Source organism: Thunnus thynnus, chromosome 16 (genome assembly GCF_963924715.1).
Source record: "Thunnus thynnus chromosome 16, fThuThy2.1, whole genome shotgun sequence".
Lineage (NCBI taxonomy): Eukaryota > Metazoa > Chordata > Actinopteri > Scombriformes > Scombridae > Thunnus > Thunnus thynnus.
In genome coordinates this window covers 20,308,785-20,333,416 of record NC_089532.1, presented here as the reverse complement: position 1 = coordinate 20,333,416, position 24,632 = coordinate 20,308,785, and the positions used below count along the sequence as shown (strand labels likewise).

General features: G+C 40.9%; 1 protein-coding gene across 1 annotated transcript in view; it reads left to right on the top strand.

Moving 5' to 3' along the window:
• Nucleotides 1–24,632, top strand: part of dlgap2a (discs, large (Drosophila) homolog-associated protein 2a) — a 162,227-nt gene that overhangs the window by 90,153 nt on the left and 47,442 nt on the right. The window contains exon 4 of the mRNA XM_067613832.1: nucleotides 13,750–14,897. Within this exon, the coding sequence (XP_067469933.1) occupies nucleotides 13,750–14,897 (1,148 nt within the window). The remainder of the gene's footprint in view (nucleotides 1–13,749; nucleotides 14,898–24,632) is intronic.

Sequence of the window (24,632 nt, the reverse complement as noted above, 5' to 3'; positions counted from 1 at the left end):
GTAAATGTGGTAGTAGTAGTGCATGGACCATTTCAAGTAGTGTGTATAACTTTGACATTTGCTAAGGCACTACTCTGTTAGTAAGTGGAAGATATTCCACACCGCAACATTGATTTCATGAGTTTCACCTCCCACTGAATAGTTTTTGCAAATGAGGAGATGAGGAACACAAACGCGAGCGTGCCGGCGGTCATGTAGCATTCTACTGATGATCCATTACTAATTGCAAAATTGTGCTGACAATTTTAAGAGAGTTCAGAGCATTCTCTCAGGCTGAAAAATCTGCTACAACATTTGATTTGATTTCAAACCTTCCTTTTAATACAAAATCTCATGTTGTGAACTGCGCTGTCGAGAGAAACTGCAGCAGCTGAGGTCAAGACATACTGACCTTTCATTATTGACTCCTCGCTAATCAGGCGACCCCAGAGTATCTCTTCAGTCTCATGGGAAAAACATAAACACTTCCATTAGTCCCGGTACCATTTAACTTTATATCCTCATATACTGTGAACCTCCCTCCTGTTAATGTAATGGAGCCATAGCCAGCATTTACGTATTCATCCCTCCATCCCTCCTAATCTGTTTGTGATCAAGTTTTGTACTAAGCAGTCCAATAGGACTTAGTGAGTGATGCCCTGTGCTCAGTGAGAGTACACAACATTAATAACTCAAGGTAATGAGTTATTATCTATAGCCTTTATCAGATTGACAAAACCCATTGCATTATCAGTGTTGAACGAGGGGACCAGCATCAATTAAATCACCACCTCTCATTGTTCACGTTCAGGCGGCATTAAAGTATGACAAGCGAAACATAATTAGGTATTAAATTGACCATTGGGTGAAACGGATTCACAGCATGTTTCATATATTCCCTGTTAATTCATGCAAAACAGCATTAATCCATCATAAGCATGCTTCGCTGCATGCGTCGCCTTCTCTCACTTGGTTCTATGTTAATTCATCCTCTTCTTTGGCTCCCGTTCTTCTTCACCTATCCTCCGTGTCTTCCTCTGCGAACACAAAATGATCTGAGAGAACGCAGCACTCGTTCTTATTTACAGTAGGATCACATACTCTAGCGCAGACTTCACTGAACAGTTTGTTGATTCTGAATCACACCTGCAAATATTGAACACTTGGTAATTTGTGTTTTCGCAGATTTGTGTAATCTCTCTGAGGAGCAGCAGGCAAAAAAAAAAAAGGTTGTACCTGCTACATTGCCCAAACTGTTTTGTACTTCTTTTTTCGATTGTGATCGTGCTCATGGTGAAGTAATTGTTGTGGGCTCATTTATTTGCTATGTGCATACACATTGCATAGGGGAGTTTTTTCAAAGCCCAGGCCTCAAGGACATGCATTAAAGGGCCAATCAGGAAGCAGTGTGATGCAACGATGCGGTCGTTACCCTCAGGGGCTCGCCTTGTTGGATATGGAGATGAGAGTGGGAGGGATATCACAGGCGCTTTAATTGATTTCTGTAGAGGAACAGACCACCCAGATGTCGTGCAATTTCAATATCCATACTAATAAATACTGAAAAATCGCACGACACAATTTGTTGGGAGAATGTTTTCCTGCATAATTGAAAAATGATGGTAACAGTAAGGCTTGTCATTAATGATCTACAGTGATGTAATTGCCAGAGAAGGGACAAGGACATATTAAATTGCTCTTCTCTGCTCGTGATACAAAGCATGCACATCCAGCATTTGTTCCGCCTTTTCTTCTTGATTAGATTTTTCAACAGTGTATGTTGACGGATATTTTGCAACATGGAACCAGTGTAAAGCAGCGATGTTACATTCTTTTTAAAGCCTGGCACAATTTTTATACAGTTTAAACATGTTCAAATCTGCTTTCATTGTATTGGCACAATATTCATTGTTTTAGGCACAACATGAACACAAATATGGAATTTTGTTTTGTCATCTTCCACCTCTGTGACAGCCAAGGCCTATTAGCAGACCCAAAGGCTACGCTGAACCTGTGTTTCCTCCCCAAATGAAACTAGGGCTTCAACTAACAATAATTTTCAGTATCAATTAAACTATTATTTTCTCAATTAATTGATGAATAGTTTGTGTTCTGTTTGACCAATATACCAAAGATATTCAGTTCAATATCATAGAAGAAATGATTGACCAATTATCAAAATATAGTGGATGATTCATTTTCTGTCAATTGACTAATCGCATAATTGACTAGTTGATCATTTCCTCTCTAAATGAGACAGTCGAGCCTCAAGGAGACCAAAGCTAATGGAGCATCCAGACTTTCCTTGTTAGTCCTTTATTAACATTTTCAAGTTCATCACTGGGAGGTTGCCCTCACACTGCCAACAAAATGTAAATACCAAACTGAGACAAAGTTTTAGATAATCCACTTTACAGTGTGTGTTATATTTATAATTGTATCCAAATAAGTTACCTGAGGTATAAGATTTCTTTTGTTACACCATGCTAACAAGAACAAATTTGATCTCTAGTTTATGTTACTTAAACCCTGCTATTCAGGCTTTTTCATTGGTCTTGTTGATGTGATATACAGTACATTAACCTCGTAAATTTGATGAGGTTGTGTGATATTTCCAGACTTTACGAGTTAATGATCTCCTGAACACACCATTAAACAAGTGGCAGGTACACATTGGATTATGGGGTACTGATACATGAGATGTGTAATTTCTCAGCCATATTTGGAAGAGCCTTTTGAAATGGGAATGGCCTTTCCAGAATGTTATGACATATTCAGTCTAGAAACACAAAATTCAGAGAGTCAGGCCTCTGAATTGGGACACAGCTAGTGACTGCTGTGACTGTCACATCTCCCCATGCACTGTATGTTGCCCCAGGCAAAGACTAACACCCTGGTCCTGGCTGTGCTGTGCTCAATATTTGTTTCTCAGCAACTTGCAGCTCAAAGCTTGAAGGGATTGAACAAGGAGAGTTGCTGTAGAGTTCTTATGGGGTGGGTGGATGGAGGGATTTGATGTTTGTCATGGTAGTGGTTCCACTTAAGGGGTTTGCTTTAGAGGCAGTGATGACAGGTTTCTTCAAGAGCAGTGTTAAAATTCAGCAGAAGTTGGGTTGTTTAGCTCCCCACCTATGACATAATTCCAAACATCTTTATCAGACGCTCATAAATTTATATTTTGAGGCTCCCAATAAGACTGAATGATATACTAAAAAGTATATTTTTTCCGGGAAGCTATACTAGCTATATATCCCACTGAAGGATTATTTGCATTGCTCACTGTCAGTTATTTCTCACATCGCTGTGATATATTGTATTCCAACAGCATAAAGCATTCCCACGAGAACAGTCATACTGTACCTCCGAGTCAAATTGCATTTTCACCTCCATTTACTACACCAAGTGAGTATTCCTGACAAAAATTTTTGCACTGGTGTAACTGCATAGCAGCCTGTCTTTCACCCTCTTTCTCTCCCCTATGCCTGCCACTCTTCTTCACATACTTTCTCGATCTGACAGCACACAGATTCCCATACGCAAATACATGTGTGCTAACCAGTCTGACATTATAAATTACTTCTGCTCACCTAACAGAGGCTCAAAAATGGCTTTTAGACGAGATTCAGTTGAAGAGGCTGCGGTCAGACCCCTGGGAATGAGAATGAAAGGCTTGTGAAGCAGGGATGTCAACTGGCAGTCGGCTACAAGTTTAGCCCGTCACCGATCAATTTCAACACTTGCTGTCAATATGTTTTCTCTGTTCCTGTATGTTTCTTTGAGTCCTCCTTTCTGTTGTACATTTCAGCATCAAACAGGTGACAGCTGCCTTAAATCTGATCCAGTCTGACTGTTCTCAGAGCCTGTATCCATGTTTTCCACACCGCCTTTTATCCCATTACAGCTACTTGTGTTGGATCTTGGGGGGAAACTAAATCAGCCCTCTCACTCCATTGAATTATTACCAGAATCATGTGGTTTGAGTGACTGCCTGGGGAAGCAAATGAATGCTAGACTGCCCCCATAAGAGTGCCTTGGCACAGATGTTGACTATGAAAGCAGCGTGAGTGCACATATCTGATCTACATTACGCTTTTAACTCAGACTGTGTAACACAGCGTCATGTGATGAGTGTACTGTGGATGGAAGAGCTCCTGTGCAACAGGTGTCATTAGTTACTTTTGCCAAATCTGCCACATCAGCCTTACCCATATCACATACCCGTAGCATAGCCCTCATATATGACTTACTGTAGAAGTGTGAAATTAAAGACATGTTGAAAATATTTAAGAAAATTGTAAATTAGCATCCAAAATGTAAGACAGCTCTGAGTTATGTGACCTTTCTGCGCTGGAACCTTGCTCATCCCACAAAGGTCATTTTTGGACCTCCTCTGGTCATTTATTGACTGGTGCTCAATTTACTGGGGGTAATTTTGAGCATCAGCTTGCACTTTAAGGAGGCATTTGATGGGCTGAAACCTGCCAGACACGATCAATCTATGTAAATCCAAAAGAACTATATTTATTTAAAATAGTTGTCATACATTTTGTGTATCTTTACATACACTGTAACTTTACTGTTACACATTTTATCAACAATTTATTCGTGTTCATTACTGTCTGTCTTCATGTTATATATGTCAAATATTGAACACTTTTACGAGTGCCATAAATGCTTTCGAAATAAAATTTAAAGGTACAGTGTGTAGAATTTAGTGGCATCTAGCAGAATGGACTTGGCATAAATAGAATATGATATTCATAAGTATGTTTTAATTAGTGTATAATCACATGAAAATAAGAATAGTTGTGTTTTCGTTACCTTGGAATGAGCCCTTTATATCTACATAGGTAGTGGGTCCTCTTCCATGGAGCCCGGCATGCTGCACCGCCATGTTTCTACAGTAGCCCAGAATGGACAAACCAAAGATTGGCTCTGAGAGGGCCTTTTGTGTTTTTGCACGTTTTGCGGCCACCGTACGTTCTCCTACACGCTTGGAAGGGGAGAGGGAAGGGAGGGGTATTCAGTTGGGTGCAACCTCACTGCTAGATGCAACTAAATCTTACACACTGGTCCTTTAAAAGTATCTAGAGTTTGATTAGTTGATTGACAGAAAATGAAAATCCAAGTATTTTGGTGTTTTATTAATCTATGAAATCATCTTCAGTCATTTAAGCAAAAATGGTTCCAGTTTGTCAAATGTGAATATTTGCTGGTTTTCTTAGTCTTCTCTGATAATAAGCTAAATATCTTTTGGTTTTGGGTTGTTGGTCGGACAAAACAAGTGATTTGAAGATGTGACCTTGGCCTCAGGGAACTTGTATTGGGCATTTAGCACTATTTTCTGAGGTTTATAGACTAATCAATTGATTAATAAAGACAATAATCTGCAGACTAATCAATAATAAAAAAGAATCATTAGTTGCACCCCAAATATAGTATCTAATGTTATTAACGTAACATTATCAGTGGGACTGAGGAAAATGTAATGTAACAATCACCACACATGCTGTACAGTCATATTAGTGATAATAGTGGCAGCTGTTTGCAGCACATCACTCAGCAAGGTTATCAGCACAAGCCTTGTGGAGTGGCTAAATCTGCTGTTTGGCTTCCCCAGCACTGGCTGGTAAATAGTTATTGTATGATGTGTTTAGAGTGCACCCGGGGCTTTGTCAATAGCACTTCTTTCATTTCACTGCTGTGAAATTATGTCAGTAAAACAATGGGGCAGGCACTTACACTAATTACATTTTACTGTCAGATGTGTCCAGGATCACCTCCACTCCCTAGAGCGACATGCAACCTTCCTCCATCCAAATCAACAGAGGGTGCCGCTGTGGTGTGTAGCACTGTGGTTCAGTCTTTTAATTCTTCCAATCACATATCATGTGATCTTTACAGTAACAAAGACTTTGCATATCAGTATCGCTTGTTTCCACCCTCTAATGTTGTCAGTACACTTAATGTTTCTGATCGGATTTTGTCCCGATTAACATCACAGCAAATCATTTAACACGCTGATTGACTTTGTAGCTCTAATGTTCTGGCTGACTTTGGGGGAAAAGGCAAGTGAGAGACAAGGATCTGAACCGGACTGTCGGTATCACTTCCATCTCCAAAAAGTCATTAAGGCTGGCCCCCACCCTCCACTACCTGGGCTGCTGTGGTCTGCAGAGAGACTGCTGGAGCCAGGAGGAAAATTACATTAGAGGTTAAAGGATTTCAATTGTCTTCTTCTGAGGAGTGTGGACGTCTGCAAGCCCTGGGGACATGTCGTGTTTTTAAAATCACATCCGTGATGGGATTGTGTCTGTGGACTGATGGTTGGTCTGGACCTTCTCATCTGCCAGGAAACATGAGCTGGGTCTTGAATAGTTGATACAGTGTTAATGAATGACAAGGTCTTGCTGTCATGAACTTGCTGTTTACTTGAGCATCGCAGAACATTTGATGCAACTCGTGGATTCTTGGTCAACAGGATGCCTTTGACGTGTGTTTATTCGTCATCCCTGCAAATAATAACAGTGTGGCATTATCAAATTATATCTCATTTTCAGCTGAAGTCCTCAGTGGCTGCAACGACAGCAAAGGATGGGAACTTCAGAGCGTGTTGCTACAGCAACCAGGAACTGTTCTGAGGCTTCCTTTAACAAGTTGCCTGGGAATGCAGTCCTGGCTGTTACATAAGATGTGACTTACTCTCTCTCTCTCTCTCTCTCCCACACTCACAGGGCTTTTCCTGTGGCAGAATTTCACATTCAGCATGATTTATTCATAGCTGGATAGCTGCGCTGGATTTATGATTCCACCATGTAAATGCAAGCCCATGCAATCTACCACACTTGGCAAGAGTTTGCGCAGGGGCATTGTTGGACTCAAAGTCAATTTCTGTGGCTGTTGTAAATGAAAAAGGGGTGTTTTGAAAAGATTTAGATTTAGAAAATCAGTGCTTGATTAAGGAATGATTCAAAGATAGCAAGATAATTTGACAGCGTTGCCACTGTTGTGATGTTGTGTGGGATGAAATTACCACGGCTGAATATGAGAGCGGCTTTGCGTTTTCGGCGTAGCCATTAACAATTGACATTACAGTCTTTTGTGTTCAATTCCAAGATACAAAAGAGTAATCAGAAAGTTGGGGAGCACAAAAGCTTCAAGTATTGTCATACTGGGAGGAACAAGGAACGCTGATCCTGACACTTGAATTCCTTTCTGTCACCTATCGTTTGACTGGCAGAGAGAGAGAGAGGGGGGGGGGGACTGAGGAGGAGCGCTGAGCGCAGCACAGATAACACACTTCATCATTAGCGGGCTCACGATAAGTATTCAGACATTCAGCAGCTTCTCTTTATCTGGCCACCATAATCTCTCTGCACCTAAATACTATGGCTGCCTTCAGCTTGCCACTCTATTGGTGAAATTGGGTGTTAGGGAGGAGAAATTGCCATTTTGCTATTTTGTTGGGACAGCCTGCCAATAGCCTAATCATTTCTGAAGAGATTAGTATTGAAGCTGATATACTTGTGTGCAGAGCTCTTTGGGGGTTTACAGGAATATGCGTATCTGCTGTTATGGTTCATGTTCACACTGTATCAGTATCATTTTACAGTCTCCTGTATCTCTTATCTCCCCAGATTCTCCCAAAACATATCGCCACACACAAACTGTCTTCTTGTAATCATTACTGTTGTTTACAGAGGCTCAATGGACAATATACCCCCTCATCTCCGCTAGCTTCTCCTTGCTCTAATCTATCCCTCCATGCTCGCAGGCAAACCTCCACCCTGCTGGGAGAGAGATAGTGGTGTGTCAGCTTTGATTACTGTGGGGGGTCTCTCACTGTGTCATCTCTCACATCCAGACAGCACTCTCAGGTGTGTAAGTATAACCACATGCAGCTCGGTGCAACAGCTAGAGGCTGAAGTGGAAGACACCAAACATGCACATCTGTGCAGTTGTACACAAGTATGTGCACCACTGAGTGCAGGTTAGGATTGGATATTTACCTGTAAATATATAACTCTTTCCAGGATTTCTCAGCATAAATGTAATTATTTTAAAATGTAGATAATAAATCATGAAATGCTTATTGAAATGTTTGGTGTTACTTTTACAAATTGTACCACTTTTTTGTAGAATGTTAAATTCATATATATCCTACATTATATTGCTGTAATAATGGTAATTCAAAGTTGGACATGCTATTTAGCTACAGCAGTTGCGTGGTAGCATTAATGAAGTTTGGAGAAGGTGTCTTTGATCCAGTACATATAATAGTCTGGACAATAGTGACACTATAGTAACACACAGGTGCACATAGAAAGGCAGGCGCACACAAGCTAAAAAAAATCCCAGGTCAATGCAGGTAATTTTCCAAAAAAAAAGCAGTAGATTTTGACAACATTTTCCAGTAAATATCAGGATTTTAATCCCTGTCATGCAAACCCCAGTGCATGTTCTTAGATATGCACCCACGTCTGGAAGAACAACAACACTTCACTATGACATCTCTCCTGCTGCTATGGGACCCTTAGTCAGATGTTTCCAAAATAATGACAGTCACTGTGACAGTTTCAGGTGTCGACTGAGAGAAACAGATGTTGTGTAATACATTGTTTTCACACTGGTGACAAAGTTCATGATAGCTTCCACAGCAGCATGTCACTTGGTATTTCTCAGGAGCGGGCGCGTGGACTGCTGATCTTTTTTAATAGCCTGAGTCATTATTGTGATATATGTTCATCTGACCCCTCTATAAATCACCCCAGTGTGAATTCCTAGTTTGATTTAAAGCCAGTTGGGAGAGCAGGTCCTCCCCTGCTGTGTGAGTTTGTGAGAGCAACCATGTGTCCACATGTGACACATGCAGTGTGGACTCAGCACACATTAATGTAACCGACTCTTTTTTTTATCTCATGTCTCAGCATTAAGTATCAGTCATAGCAGCGAACATGAAAGGAACAGTGTTTTTTTCTGGCATTTTAGGTGTCATGCTCAGCCAGAGACAGATGGTTTATGAAGAAAAATATCAGTGACAAGTGATTGGCTTCCAATTTCTGCAGCAGTTTGAAACAGTTCAGTTAGTTTGCATTTGCACACTAAAATGCTGTGGATTCAGCTCACACTTGAAATGTATGCATGAATCGTCCTGTGCTGTCACTTAGATGGACAAGTGAGCAGGATGTATGCCAAAGCTGTAAGCTGGAGCCTTATTTTGATCAGAGCCGCTATGGTGGATATCATGAGGCTTGCGAAGCTGACAGATTTGCTACTTTGCCTCTTTTCCCATTGGCTCCTTCTCAAATCTAATAGCTCAGACCATTGCTAATTTGCCCCGAGGGTTGAGGACACAATTCTCCTTCCTTTGATTTTCTAAAGAAAGGCCAGAATTCTGGGGAGACTGCATTTAACCTTTGGGAGATGGGCAAGAAAGCAGCTCTATCGATTTGTTTTGCTCAGAAAATAAGGGGTGTGCCTTTACTATGGCCATTTGGAAGGGATTCTGCCAGAGTAGCTTGACCAGGCTGTTTTGCTTTTTGTTCTTGCTACTAAAATGCAAAAGCTTCTTCCTTTCTTTGACATTTATTGGACACTACAGATATTGTAACTTTTTTTTAAAAAAATGATGTATAGATTGAGTACAAGCTGTGATTGCAGAAATACAAGATGCCAGATATTTGTGTAGTCCACCAGACCTTTCAAAGAAACCACTGACATTATTGCATGCATGTAGTTCATACATGGTATATGAGTGTTAGAATTAAACATCTGATATATACATGCTTGTTTAAATATTGTTGACATTGTCATCTTTCTGTGGTATGGATACGTATTGAACAGTAGACCAGTAGTTTAAATAAGCAACCAAATTAAAGTACTGAAGCAGTTTGGGGCTTTTAAGCCAAACCATTCAGAAATGACTGATTCTTTTTCTGATAAAAAAAACATTAAACACTGCAACTACAGGTCTGTCATGTGTTGCCTCAACACTGGAGAGCTTCCACACAGTTGCCTTCATCCCAATCCTCTCTTAAATAGTGCTGTGACTACTAGCCATGATGCTAACCACTGCCAAGTCTGAAGGTCGTATGCCTTTGATCTCTCAGTCTAGTCCGGCGCTTTATTATCTTTTAACTTTGTTTTCAACTCCGGTTAGGGTCTGAGCCAGTGGAAGAGTGGGAGCTGTCAGTGATACTCAGTGCAGATATAATGCTATTTAAATGCTAATGTGTTAAGAGGAGCAAAACGACCTTTACTCACACTCTGCACGCAGGCGGAGCAGCAGCACAAAACAGAAGCCCTTAATAAATGAGCCTCTTCCTCCGACTCCATTTCCCTTCCCTCCACACCTCATGTCAGATATAAGGTGTGTTTAACGCCGTCAAGAAGAAGGTTTGACAACATTATAGAGCTGGGTATTGTTTCAGGTGTTAAGTCAGACATGATTGGATGATTGCAGAATGTGATTGGTTTATTTTTCTCAGGAAATGTCTTAGCCCATAACAATAAGATGCCACATCTCTTATGTGTCTTTATCTGCATAATCATTACTATCACCCATCAACATTTTAAAGTGATAGCCTAGGTATGTTGCGCTGACATTAAATTCCCATCCGTTTTCTAAATTCACCCTCCATCCTAGCAGTCATTCTATGCAGTTGGCACACTTGCCAGGAAGCCGATAATGCGATGGCAGTTGCTGATATCAGTGTAAAAACAACAAGCCCTCTCCCTGTCCACAGATTTCACAGATACTTGTCTCCCTGTTGGCAGAGCACTTGCCAGTAGGATGCACACTCACCGAAAGGGCTGCTTTCCCTCAATCCACCTTGTGTAAATAACCTTCTGAATGTTTTGTAAGACTTACTTTTTGACCCCTTTTTTTCTTTCCTTTAGATAAACTTAAATTCTGTATCAGCAGAGGAAGAGGTGAAAAGGAGAAAGAGAGATGGAGGGCGGATGTCATCTGTCTTACTATATAATGCCAGGAAATGCTACAACTCTGCCAGTAGATAATGTATTCAGCGCAGCTCCCTGAGATACCTCAAGGAATACGCAGCAATCAGAGAAAGGCCTCAGAGTAAGGCAGTGACATAACTTCAGACAGAAATGTAACATCACATTAATCAATAATGCACCATCATCCTCCTGCTGCAATTACTAGCTTGCAGTGAACCGGACTGACTCAGACCAAGCAAGTTCACCTGATTTAGCCTAGCTGTTGAATTATATTCTAGTAACGTTTTTGATAGGCATTTTCTGCTCCGTTATGTGCAGCCTTACAAAAACAGTTGCTCCCGAGGGAAAATGTCTTATCTTTTTTTTCCCCCCCTCTCATGCATGCTTAGAGTAGCCTGGATTAATTTTACATCAGGCTGCCAAGTAGACATCCTCATGTAAGACTGGTAAACAACGAGAATTTGTTTTCATCTCGACAGATGGAGGACGACAGCAACAGAAGAGCAGGGCTGCACCTCAGGGGTTGACATCTTAGACCTCATTAAAAATAAGTTTGAAAGGAATAAATTTGATGCAATTTGAAAGATGAAAAGGAACATCCACCCTTAGTCACAATTCACTAACAGCACAGTAAGTCATTCTCATGATCTTGGACAGGTTTTTGAGAGATTCTGTGAGCTGTTGATGAAATAATCAAGAGGAAAATCCTCAATATACCCAATGACAAACATCTTCTGGATGCAGTGACAGAACCCAGAGGTCTTTTACAAAGCACACTGTCTGCTTTCTAGCCTTTATATTACAATGATGTGAAGTTTCTACAGTAGTATTGAAATGCAGACGCTTCAAATAAATATTTTGAAACATCAAAAATTAGTTTTAAATTCATCACAGATTTTTATACTGCTACTGCAGTAGCTAATCCTCAAATATCGGGTTGGTTTAGGCCATTGTAGGCAGTGTTTCAACTTAGTGAGCAGGACTGCTTTATGGCAATGTTGGATAGATGATTTTTGTATCTATGCAATAAAATTACCTGATTTGTTTAGTATTTAATTTGCAGAATTAAGCAGAAACAGATATTCCTTATTGTTTTATCCATATCCAAATTCCTCCACTTATTTTCTAGGAAATGAACTTCATTATAATATACACTCACCAAGCACTTTATTGGGAACACCTGTGCAATCTAATGCAACCCATTACAACAGCTCTGCCATACTTTCTACTTTTAAAAGCTTATACATGAACAGTTTTTGTTGACATTGTCTGAAAGCTGATAATTTATATGTATAATAATATGTTTATTATTTAGGTCATAGTGGGTGGTGGTGTACTGGAGTGCATTATATGAAGAATTGTTCCTAATATTTTGCCACCCCATTAACATACATGAGGGGGGCCAAACCCAGGGTTCTTATGTCCCTATTGTCCTTGTGTTTTGTTTGTTTGTTTGTTTGTTTTCAATGAATTGGAATTAAGTTTATGCAAATATTGTAAAAAAAAATATTGATTTGATAATATATTGGTACACTTAAAAGTGCTACTGTTTGGCCTAAAACTCCCCTCTTCTCACTCTCTCTTCTATCACAGTAGCTCGTAAAAACTCTCCTTCATTTTATGGGGTTATAGTGGGAGTGAAAGTGCAGGGGTTTATGAGGCGTATCATTGGCAGGCAAGCAAGCTTAGATATGGTTATTCTTCGTTTTGTTTGTTTGTTTCCTATTTCACAAGACAGGGTGCAGATAAGTTTGAAATATAACCTGGGCAAGCTTTTCTGCTACAATGTTCAGCTTTTCATGGAGAACTAGGTAATGAGGAAAACCAAAAAAAAGGGGTGGCAAAAGAAATATAATTTTATGAAATACAGCATACTTATAATACATATGATTCATAAAATGTACACTTTTAAGTTTTATAGCGTAACTTCATTAGCATTCATTCAAACCTCATAAACTAAAAAAAAAGGTACTGATATGAAGACCTTCAGACTGCATTGGGATATATTAGACTTTAATTGTTTCCTAAATAAAGTCACATTAGGGAAAACGATCATGGTGTCATTCATGACATAGCACTCTTGCTATATGGAATTTTAATCCTCATCATGATGTGATTCAAAGGAAGGGCATTGTAATTACAGTGAGAGCAGACAATGGTGAGGCATAAAGATAAAGTAAACCTTCCCTCTGATTAAGTTAAATACATTGGAATAGAGTGCAGGGACGTCTGCCCTTGGTGACTGATCACACAGAATTGGGTTTTAATCTAAGGCTACATGGCCAACAGAAAGAGAGGGAGGGAGGGAGGGTGCGTTTGGTGATCGCCTCCCAAGGACGCCTATCAGGCCGTACGCCTCGCAAGCGCTCTCCTCAGGGCTTTGACGGATGACACCAGAACCACAGAGTGATAGGCTATTATTTCACTTTGCATTGGATAAATGGCAATGCGGGCTCCTACCTGTCGCCTGCCCTTCTCTTCCTTTTCTGTCTTTTTTCCCTTGTCTCTCTAGCAGTATACCATCACACACCTGAATGGAAGGGAAAAGTAGGAGGGCTGAGATTTTGTCTGTGCAATGTGTTAATTTCTTTTTTGCATCTCAGATGAGCTACTTTTTGAGCTTTTCGTGTCCTTTTGTACTGGATATCGAGAGTGAGAGTATGGTGGATAATGACCAACCTGTTTAGGTCATGTCATTTAGTAATAGGCTTTTTTCCTCCTCATTAAGTGTGAAATGCATTTCTTTTTCTGGGAAAAAGTTTTTTTTACCCTGGGTGGGATCTAATACTCTCCTTCTCTTGCTTTCAGACCAGCAGTATTCATGGTCGCCCTCGCAGTACTTCGATGAGGACAGCCACTCCCCTCCACCCAGGAACATGAAGGGTCTCTCCGGCGGCCGCCCTGCCCAGCTCCAGCTCACCTCTCCCACCTCAGCCCACACCTGCGGCCTGGCTGAATGTGACCATTCCCTGGACCACCACCTCCACTATGGCGACTCACGCCCCCCCTCCTACCTCCTCAGCCCCACTGAGAGCTGCCCCCTTGAGGGTCACCACCGCTGCTCCCCGCGCAGCTCCATCCACTCCGACTGCATGGTGATGCCGGTGTCCATGTCGGCCACCGACCACTCCATCTCAAGTAGCACTTTCCCCCGCATGCACTATGGCAGCGCTTCGCGGGACAGCGGTGGCAACACCTCTGGCGGCAGGGAATCCCGAGATGACGGTGGTTCATCCTCGCATGGTGGTAGCAGCAAAATGAACCGAATCCCAGCAAACCTTCTGGACCAATTTGAGAAGCAGATGCCTCTGCACAGGGATGGCTTCCACACATTGCAGTACCAACGCACCTCCACTACAACCACAACTACAGAGCAGCGCAACGAAAGCCCCGGGCGAATACGTCACTTAGTCCACTCGGTACAGAAGCTCTTCACAAAGTCACACTCTCTAGAAGGTTCCTCCAAGATGAATGGTACCAAAAGCGACTCACACCGGGACAGCTCACACCACCATCATCACCACCATCAAGGCCACCACAAACACAGCAAACGCAGCAAGAGCAAAGAACGCAAAGCCGACAGTAGTGGGAAGCAACGCTCTGGAGGTTGGTGGAGTTCGGATGACAACCTGGATAGTGACAGCACATACCGAACACCAAGTGTCATGTCACGACATCCTGTGGACCACATCAGCCACTGTTACCCTGACTCAGTGCATGCACACCTTGCCGGAGACCTGTCTCTAAAGACATCTAAGAGTAATAACGACGTCAAGTGCTCAGCCTGCGAGAGCATAAGCATGGCACCAGAAGGCAAGTTCATGAAAAGGAGCTCCTGGTCCACGTTAACGGTCAGTCAAGCCAAGGAGGCCTACAGGAAGTCCTCACTCAACCTAGAGAAACCCATGACGCCAACTGACCTCAAGCCCAACCTCAGGCCCTGTCACTATCTACAGGTGAGTTTGTCTTATTCTTATTGTGAATATGCTGTTTTTCCAACCAAACACTGCAGCTACTAATTTCACTGATCACACAAACCTTCATGCACATTAGGTTTGATGCACTTGATTGGAGAAATTGACATACTGATAAACATTGTGTTCATTTGAATGCATGGATCTCATGGATAGATGAAGGGTATTTGGAGGGTTTGGTAAAAGGAGAAGATGATGATTTGGATGGAGCCATGTCTGACTTGATAGCGACGAGCAATTGAAGTGATGATCAAAACATTCTTTTTATCTCTCAGTCACTACAGTGATTGAATGTGTCTTCATAATTTCATAAATTCATGAGTCCCAAAACTAAAGTCTGCATTGTACAACACAAAGCATTCTTTTTCTGTAGACATCACTGGCCAATAGAATAAAAGTTGCTCATCTCAGCTGGATTTGTGATTGATCTAAAAGACGGTTTTTGTTGCTGCCTTGGATATTACAATATGAACCTGTCCTATGGCTCAGCATGTGGCTGGCAACAGAAAGGACAAGCACAGCGGGACGAATCAATTAACTCCATAAATGATCTGCACCGGAGGGGAAGAGTCGGCAGTATGAGAATGAAAGACCAGAGATCAATGTTGATTTCTACTTTGTTGTTTGCTTCGATTCCGCATAGGTTTCAGGTCTGAAAAGGTTAGCGTTTTGCACTGAGCCATGATTGGCTCTGCAGGAGACCCCATAGTGCCTCGGGGATCAATAAAGTTTGAGTCAGCACTTTTCGCAGAAGTACCACATGGGTTATATATGCAAGCTGAAGGGAATATAAAAAAGACAGCATGCTTATATATCCCAAATTGCAAATCCAAGCAAGGAAAAATAGATTATGTAACAACGCTGCTCAATATACAACAATGTGATATCTGATAGCATCATGTAAGTACCACCTGCAGCCAAAAATAAAGCGAGCACTTCAGCACATTGGGGGGAGAAGACTTGGAGACTCAGAGCTCTAAGCAGAGCGTGTTGTATGGATTAGAGACTGTTGTAAACAGAAAGCCAATACATTACTCAAATCAGCCAGTGGAGCCAAAGAACCCACTCAATCTAATCTGACGTCAACAGAAAATGGTTTTTAGGGCTAACTCTAACTAGCATATTTTTAAACATAACTGATGATCATTTTGAACTGGACAGACAGTGCATTCATCCACTCAAATTTTTTACAATTCCACTAAGTGCAGCAATCTGCAGTGTTTAGTGCCCCCATCCCTTTCTTCCGATTGGCCATTCAGCTGAGGTAGTGTCCGAGTCGTGGCACCATAAACACTTCTAAAAATATACTCTTCTCCTGCTTCCTGCCGCAGGGCTATATTTAGCCTAGCGTTATCAATCCAATCCGTGCAGGGTGACACATCTTCCCTCCCCAGAGGAAAATCAATGCCCTCTCAGAGAGCTGGGAGATCCATCGAAGAAGAGCAGGAGCGAAGGTTGAAGATACACACCAGCGAAGTGTGTGAGAGATGCTCCAGGAATCGGAGGGGAGGAAACAGCAAAAAAAGATGGCTGTTTTCGCTCCCCATGGCTACTGTTGTTGCTCATCACCAGGAGCAGTCAGGCAGAGACAGAGCCAATAGTCAGGAATGATACCCTGCACACACCGAGGGGTCACATTGAGAAGCTCTCATTTCCTGCTGCCACTGAATTGGTATCACCCTCAACTGTCTGCACTGTAACAACATAAACTGTGTCCAGGGAGTGTGTGTACTGATTACCTGTCCATGTGTGAGTGAGAATGTGTGCGGAGGGATGTTTATCATACACCAGATGGTTTGATGATGCGCTAGACACCTTGTTTGCGTCCTTGGTTGGAGCCAGAGTGAAGGAAAAACTTCTAAAGTGGTGCTAAAGTATAAGACAGTAAACAGAAAGATGTGCAGGACTTGTCTTACAGAAGAGTCTGTATGTTAAAGGAAAAGGCTGGTGATATTCTATATTTTTCTTACTTTTTCTAACTACTTTATTTAACTTCATAACAGTATTTTATCTGAACCAGTGTTACCATGTTAACTGCAACTGTGGCATAAAATGGTCTTAAAATGAAATAATATTGTTTATTGCAATTATTTCTGGGACAATATATCATCCAACAAAGTAGATATCATGACAGGCCTAAGCAAGACAGAAAAATGACATTCAGCTATGTATCAAATTATATTGAAAACTAATGCTTGTCATTTTTGACCCATGTTGTGCAAAGGTTTTGAATATGTTGTGCATCAGAGGGTTAATAGTTTTTGGACAACGGAGGTCTATGGCACAGAGGGATACAATATATCAGATTTTGGATACACACACAATACTTGTAAGTAGCATGAGAAGCATTGAAATTTGTTGACAATGAGAAAAATATAGAAAATCAACCAGCCTTATCCTCCGTGTGTGCATGCAGCAGGTGTGTGTGAATGTTTGTGTGTGAGTGGGTTAGCACATGTGTATGTATGAGAGATCGATTAACTGGACACTGGGGAGGACAGAGATAGATTCATATTGGCTGCTCTTTCTCTGAAATGACAAATGCTGGGAAATCAGACCTGGCATTAGCCATTGCTCTCTGTCTTTGGCTAAGTCATTTCACAAATTAGCCCCAATTAGCCCTCCCCTCACACACACACACACACACACACACACACACACACACACACACACACACACACACACCTTATTATTCCTTCATGAGTTTGACTGTGAGCTTGAAATAAATGAAAGGAGGTGATTGTGGCAAAACATCCATCTACTGTTGGCGACAGGATCACCTGGATGCATTTCAAGTTGTGCATAATATGCATCTACTGTAGGTTTTAGGGCCCCCATCCCTCCCTTGCTCTCTCTCACACACACACACTCTACAAATTAGATATGTAAATAAACCTGGGCTGCAGTAACAGCTGTAATCTGTGCCTCCAGCTCATAGGTTCACAGCACAATAACTTTGTCTTACTGACAACTCTCAGCCTTGATGAAGTCAGCTGCTTCAGCAAACGAAAGTCTGTTCTCTTCCTGCATACAGTACTGTAATACAAAGGGAGGATTAGTCTTTGATAGTTTTGCTGATAGGGCATTGCAGAGGGATTTAATAAGCCAATTAATTGGCATGTTGGCTTGCCAAAGGTGGAGCTTGAGAGGCAGAAAGGCCGCTGATTAAAATACAAAAGGGAAGTGCAAAGCAGCAGAAACAAAACTGGCACTGTGACTGAAAGCTTCACAGTGCACCGCCTACACATAGACAGACAGGGGTTCCCTAACTTTTTTATTACGGGGCCTCCCAGATAGCTATCAGGCCATGAACTACTACTTAGTAAGATTTTGTCCTAGGAACCCAGGGATCAGACAGTAGTTTGTAGCTAAATGTTACTCATCTCTGTTGCCTGAGGCGACAGGGTGGATTCGCGGTTACCACCGTGTCGGCAAGCATCTGCTCGTATTTGTGTTTTACTGTCTCAAGCCTGAAGTTTCCTTTGATTCTACAAGAAGGTTAACAAGCTGTAACTTTTTAATTGTCAATTGTTAAGCACATTTACTCGTATCCTTTTTGTATCTGACACTGTTCTTCCAAGCCAAAGCAATAGCGTACTAATTCTCCAAGGGTTTAATATCAGTATTTGCTGCTTTCGTAGCATTTTTTTGCCAGGAATTCTTCTTTGCAGTAGTCTTTTAACAGAACAGTTCATGCCACATGCTCCACAGACAGTCACATATATAAGTTTGACCTTGTAGTGTCTCATGGTCTAAGTTTGGAGAATGTGTTGAATAGAGGGAATTCTGTGCAGTCATGTATTAACCTTGATGCGTTATTTCTTTCTTGTGATGTGTTCTCTTGCTGCGTCATACCTGAACCGCTTTCCATACAGCTCAAACATCCAGCAAGCTAAGGCACTAGATATTTTTCTCAAGAGTTCATATTGACCAAAACAGAGTTCAATTAGCAATTAGCAATAGGCAATTGTTTGACAACACATTGGCTGTAACAGCATTATAACCTATTACTATGGTCAGCTTATTTTGATGTTTTCCTCCCACCTAGTTGCCAAAAATAGAGTAAAGAAGCTTGAAATAAAAAATGCTGGGTATAGCAATCCTGATGTGGCTGTGTTTTGGGTGTGAATTAATCTGACACTATTCAACTTTGACTTCTCCTTTATTTGGAAAGCAAAATATATAAATGCAGCACTGAGCAATAGGGAAATTTCATGAGCTACTGTAAAAATATTTTTAAAATATTTGTGACTTTAGGTTCTAGTAACTCCAGGCACTGCTTGGCCTGCTGGGAGATCTGTTCCCTCGAGTGGGTTTGCCCCTGGAGTCATCCTCCAGGTTTCTTTATCTTTCGGGGAAAGTTTTTTTTTTTTTTTTGGATGTTCCTTGGCCTTTTGAGGCAGCTCTCCTTAACAATACTAGGGTGAAGGGCTTGAAGTGACTTGAGTGAATTAGTTTCTCCTGGCCTATCATTATTTTATAATAAATTTGAACTCTGTTGAATAAAAGTGCCTTACAAATTAAGTTCATCATCATGATTATTTAGTAATTATTGTGTGATAAAGTGTAGAACTGCCCTTTTATTGTATTCACTTTACCTCAGCCTGCTTCATCCACTTATAATTCTTTTGTGACTTCCTGCATTTGTCAGTTTGACTTTTGATAACCCAGAGAGAACATTTTTATATTTCAGCTGTGAGTTTTAAATGTAGTCAGAAATAGCGAGATTGACAGTGATAGTAAGACTAAGAAGACAGGAAGAATTTCAAGTCAAGGGAAAGTCAGCTCTTTTACTAAGCACTGGAAATATCCCACAGCCATGTCACAATATGTACTTTTGCCCAGCTATCGACAGGAATAGGACAAGACGAGCAAATATTACTAGGACCACTACCGGAAATTGTAGATGAGCATTTAATATCCAGGAATTCACATTACAGACACTACCACTGACTAACCCTGTACCACATTGGCCACAATTCCACACATTGAGTATACACAGTCCAGCCATATACTAGGTTTTGACCTAGCCTTGTGCTCTTGTAGATGGCCGAGGCAACTGGTTTCATTTCTGGTTCTCAACCTCCACTTCTTCTGCTCTATTTATTACAGCCATGTATAACTTAGCCTATACCGTCAAGTTCTGACAAAACTATGCTTTGCATAGCCTAGTTTATTTGCTCCAAACAAGCTGATGGAAACAGGCCTAATTGGCCTGATTTTTTCTTTTTTGCGACGTCTCAAAGGTTTGCTTAAAATTCGCTTGACAATTAGATGGAAACACAGCTACTGAGATTAGATATTTTGCCTTTTCTCAGCTATTTAAAGAACAAGTTTAGTGTTACGCTTAGTTTCAGCATTAGTTTTAGTTCATAGTAATGCTGCAAGAATACTGGTTTACATGATCAGAAGCATAAGATTGTAGAGGAAAGAAAGTTGTACACTGTTGGATGTTTTACAAAACTTTTAGTGCATGCCTGTCTCCTTTTCCATTTTTCATTAGGCATGTCTACTTACATGTCCATGCAAAACATCAGTTAGAATGTGGCATCAGTAAATAAACAGCATAAAGACAAAGTAAATATGCAGATTTTGAATGAATTTTGTGCACAGTTGCATGTGTGGGCTTACATGTGGCATGAGAAAAAAGAGTTGGCAGTGGACATGTGGTAGTTGTTCAGGTAAGTAATCACTCATCATTTGTTCTCCCTTCAAGAAGGGAAGAGGAGAGAGAGAGAGAGAGGAAAAAAAAACAGCACCTGTTCTAACACACACAGCGTATCCATGCAATCTTGTGGGAGGAAATGAGGGGCTGGAGGCTGGTGGATGGGATTACCAATGATTGGACCTTTAAGAACTCTCTAACTCTCTCCTTTCCTTCCTCTCTCTCCTCTATTTCTCCATCTTTCTAGACTTTACCCGTCCCATCCTGCCACCCTCTCTCTGTCTGTGTCTATCTCACTCTATTTCTTTACTTAATGGCAATGACTTATGTTTCTTAGTGGGGGAGGCGCTGTGTATAGATAGAGCCGCAGAGTTAATCAATGAAATGTACTGCTGCACTGCAGGAGCATTGGCTGAGGCCTACCTAGCCCCACCACCACCCCGGCACACACTCACACACACACACACACACACACTCTCTCACACACACACACACACACCACACTCCCTGTGGCCTCCTACAGAGCCAAAGATCAAAGCACTGAAAGAAAAGGTAGACACTCACAGCTATATGCCAATGTCTGCACAATCCTGTTAGATCCATTTCATCAATGCTATTTACTGGCAGTCGAAATGCCAAAACAGTATGTGTGAGAGGATTTGGTCACAGGACATCAAAAAGCATTTTATCATATTTGGCGGTACATGAAAAAAACTATTTTACACAAGGCATGTCTGTTCCTTATTGAGCAGAATCCAATTAATTAAAGGAGGTAAAAGTTCTGTTTTTTGTGATAATGTAACTTAAAATATGAATCTTCACACCTGAGCTGTGAATTTTCACACAGCTCTCACAAACCTTGGTTCACATATTCACAAAGAACTCCACATCATCACCATAAATGTGACATGTTTATTTAGGAAAAGAATCATCAAAACTTTCATGAAAATATCATAGTTAGAAACTGTCTGCTTCACAGCGTATGAGTGGGTTTGTGAATGCACACTAACCTTTGAATCCCATGTCTTCCCTTAGTGGGATCTTTAGGTCAAGATGAATGTCTGTGTTGACAAGCATCCATATTTCAGCTCCACTAAGCATGCTGGGGATGCCACGTGTGTTTTTCACAGCAGTCAATACGAGCACACTGCTGCCTAGTCTGTTTTTTATCTTCACAGGGAGACACCCTACAATCTATTCAGTTTATCAGCGAATCCAAATTAAACAAATCTCACCACAGCTTGTGCCCGTCCTCTGGCGTTCCCTTCATTAATTAGACGTCTAAAAATATCAAACCCCTCCAAGACTTAATTAACCCATCGACTCCATTTGGTAGCTTGTGCATGCCTGTCTTTGGAGGGGAGACGAATGACTTTTATCAGAGTGTGTGTGAGTGTGTGTCTGTGTGTGCATGACTGTGTCTGTGCATATTTTGGCTAAAAGGCATTAAAGTAAGCCTATAAATTCTATGTGTCCTTTTCTGCATCTGTGTGTCTCTGTGTGGCTTTTTGCACTGCATTTACATCCGCCTGTACCTTTATTTTCTGTAACACCACATACTTACAATGAAATGCTCTACCGAGCTTTAAAAACCTAGAAGACACACCGCTCTCAATCCATAATCCCCATCAATCACACCATCCCCCATGCTGACTTGACACATAAGAGTCAAAGGCCGCTTTGATCCAGCATTCGCTGTGATTAACAAAGAGTGGGACTTAATAAAGCCATAATTGATCAATTATTCAAGCCGTTTTGATTTGATGTGACACTTGTTAGAATGGTAATCATGGGTGGGCGTGCATTGATGCCAGAGGTTAGTTGAATTAGTGTCATAGGGAAGTCATTTAATTCCAGGACATAAACACAATGAATGGATACCTTCATAGCTGTCTCATAAAGGTCTGCACATTCACTGTTAAGAAGTCCAGGTGCTTTTAATGCTTTTGCCAATATTACTAAAAATGTTTTTATATTTGACATTCCATTGTTGGCAAAGATTTGTTTTTATTTCCATATGAAATGTAATAGTATTTCAATTGTTATTTTCCAATAGATAACATTTGCATCAGAAAATGATGAGAGTCATGCATCTGACGCATTAGTGACATTTGGATGCAGCCTATCTCCTCCTGACATTTGCCATAGCCAGTCAGCTATCTCACAGTTCATTGTGAACCTGTGAGTAGTGACTTAGTCATTTTCTTTTGGCAGATGAAAGTTTCATGTCATCCCTGAAAAAACACACAATCTGTATTATCAGTACGATCACACATGAATCCAATATTTTAATCATTACTAGTGGTTGGGAGAGGACTTATCTTTACAAAAGGCTATTTTAAAACTCTTCTTCACTGCAGCGCAGGTTCAGCATTACTGTAAAGTCAAAGAAATATGGATCCAAGTCAGATTTAACCTAATGAAATGTAGAGCTGGGAGGACTGGCACTCCGCCGAGGCTGATCCGACTGCCAGGATGTTAAAGTGACAGATGGATACAGCATCGGAGAAGCCTTCATCTTCCACATAGGATTTAATGATTACTGACAACGTCATATTTTATGAGCGCAAATCATTGACTGTGTAAAAGCATGTCCAGCTAAAGATTCTGACCGTCGCATACTGTCAGCAGAGTGCAACATGGTAAAACTGAAAGGAAAACAGAAAACATGGAAAGCCTACAAAGAGAAAGAGGCAAAATAGGTTTTTGCTTTGGAGGGTCTTGTGTGTGTGTGTGTGTGTGTGTGTGTGTGCAATTTTGTGTGTTTGTTTGTAGAATAGTCAAAGACTCTGACTCAGCTGCTACTGTTACAGTAATTGAACTGTTGTACTGTTTAAAGCAAAATGAGAGTGTGTGTTTGTGTGTGCGGGTGTGAGCGAGAAAGTGAGAGAGAGGTATTGTGTGTAATGAGCTTGTGAACAATCATCATCAGTTCATTACATGAGTGGGTGAGGTTAGCCCAGCAGATTTTAATAAGTTACACAACCAACTTCAATACAGAAACCCATTAGGATCATACAGTATAATAATATTTCTACATGCTGTGTAATGGCATGTACCGTAATGGAGTTGAAAATGTTTTAGCTCCACATAAAATCTGTATTCACAAATGTTCTGACCGAGTCTCTTATAACTATTACATGAGTTACATGTGCTCTGAGCAAAGCAGGCAAGACTAATGTCAAGTGCAATAACCTCCACTTAGTATGGTGCTGCTTGTTCGGAGCAAGCGCTACTGAGACACCCTGTTCTCACTTGAAATGGAATAATAGTGATGCCGTTGTCTGGATACTCAATTACCTGGTTTAACGAGTGGAAGAAAATTGCAACACGTAAACTGCCTGGCTTGTTTTGATGGCATGTCTCCAGATGCGATAGCTACAACAACCACAAAAATAGCTCCTTTTCTCTGTTTCCAAGGTTTCTTTTTTCCAATAATTATGATTAACATCACAGCCAAATTTATAACAGTATCTCAGTCAAGGTTTTTAGCAGTTTGTAACCTGGCCAAACTGAAAAAAAGAAAAAAAAAACAAAAAAAAACTAAGCAGCTGTGGAAGCTCCGTGAAGGCTTTAATGTGTGTTGACTCATCATGAAAATGGTCCTGTGTAGCTAAATGGATGGAACTAACTGTACCAGAGGTAGGGGTTCAATTCAAGTGTCCATCATTGCATTGCTTCATGAGGTGAAAATGTTATAATGCTGGTTTTTATGGTTTAATGCTTTAATATCACTCCATTTAGATCTACATTGTCCTCTAGGAGTTAAGAAAAATCTCAGTACTTTAATAACCCTGACAATTGTATGGTTAAGGTCTATAGGTGGCTTTTACCCACAATAATGATGATGGAACAATATAGGCAACATGCAATATATTGTAGTACAATACCAGAAGAAAAAGCCCTCTTGTTGAATGTTCTTACTTTATAATAAAGAGCTATACGTTTTACAAAAGCATTAAAGCTGCTGTAATCAATACCTTTATATTAAAGGACGGGTTCACAATTTTTCAAGTCTTTATTAAAACAATAGTCATAGGTTTTTCTTGTCA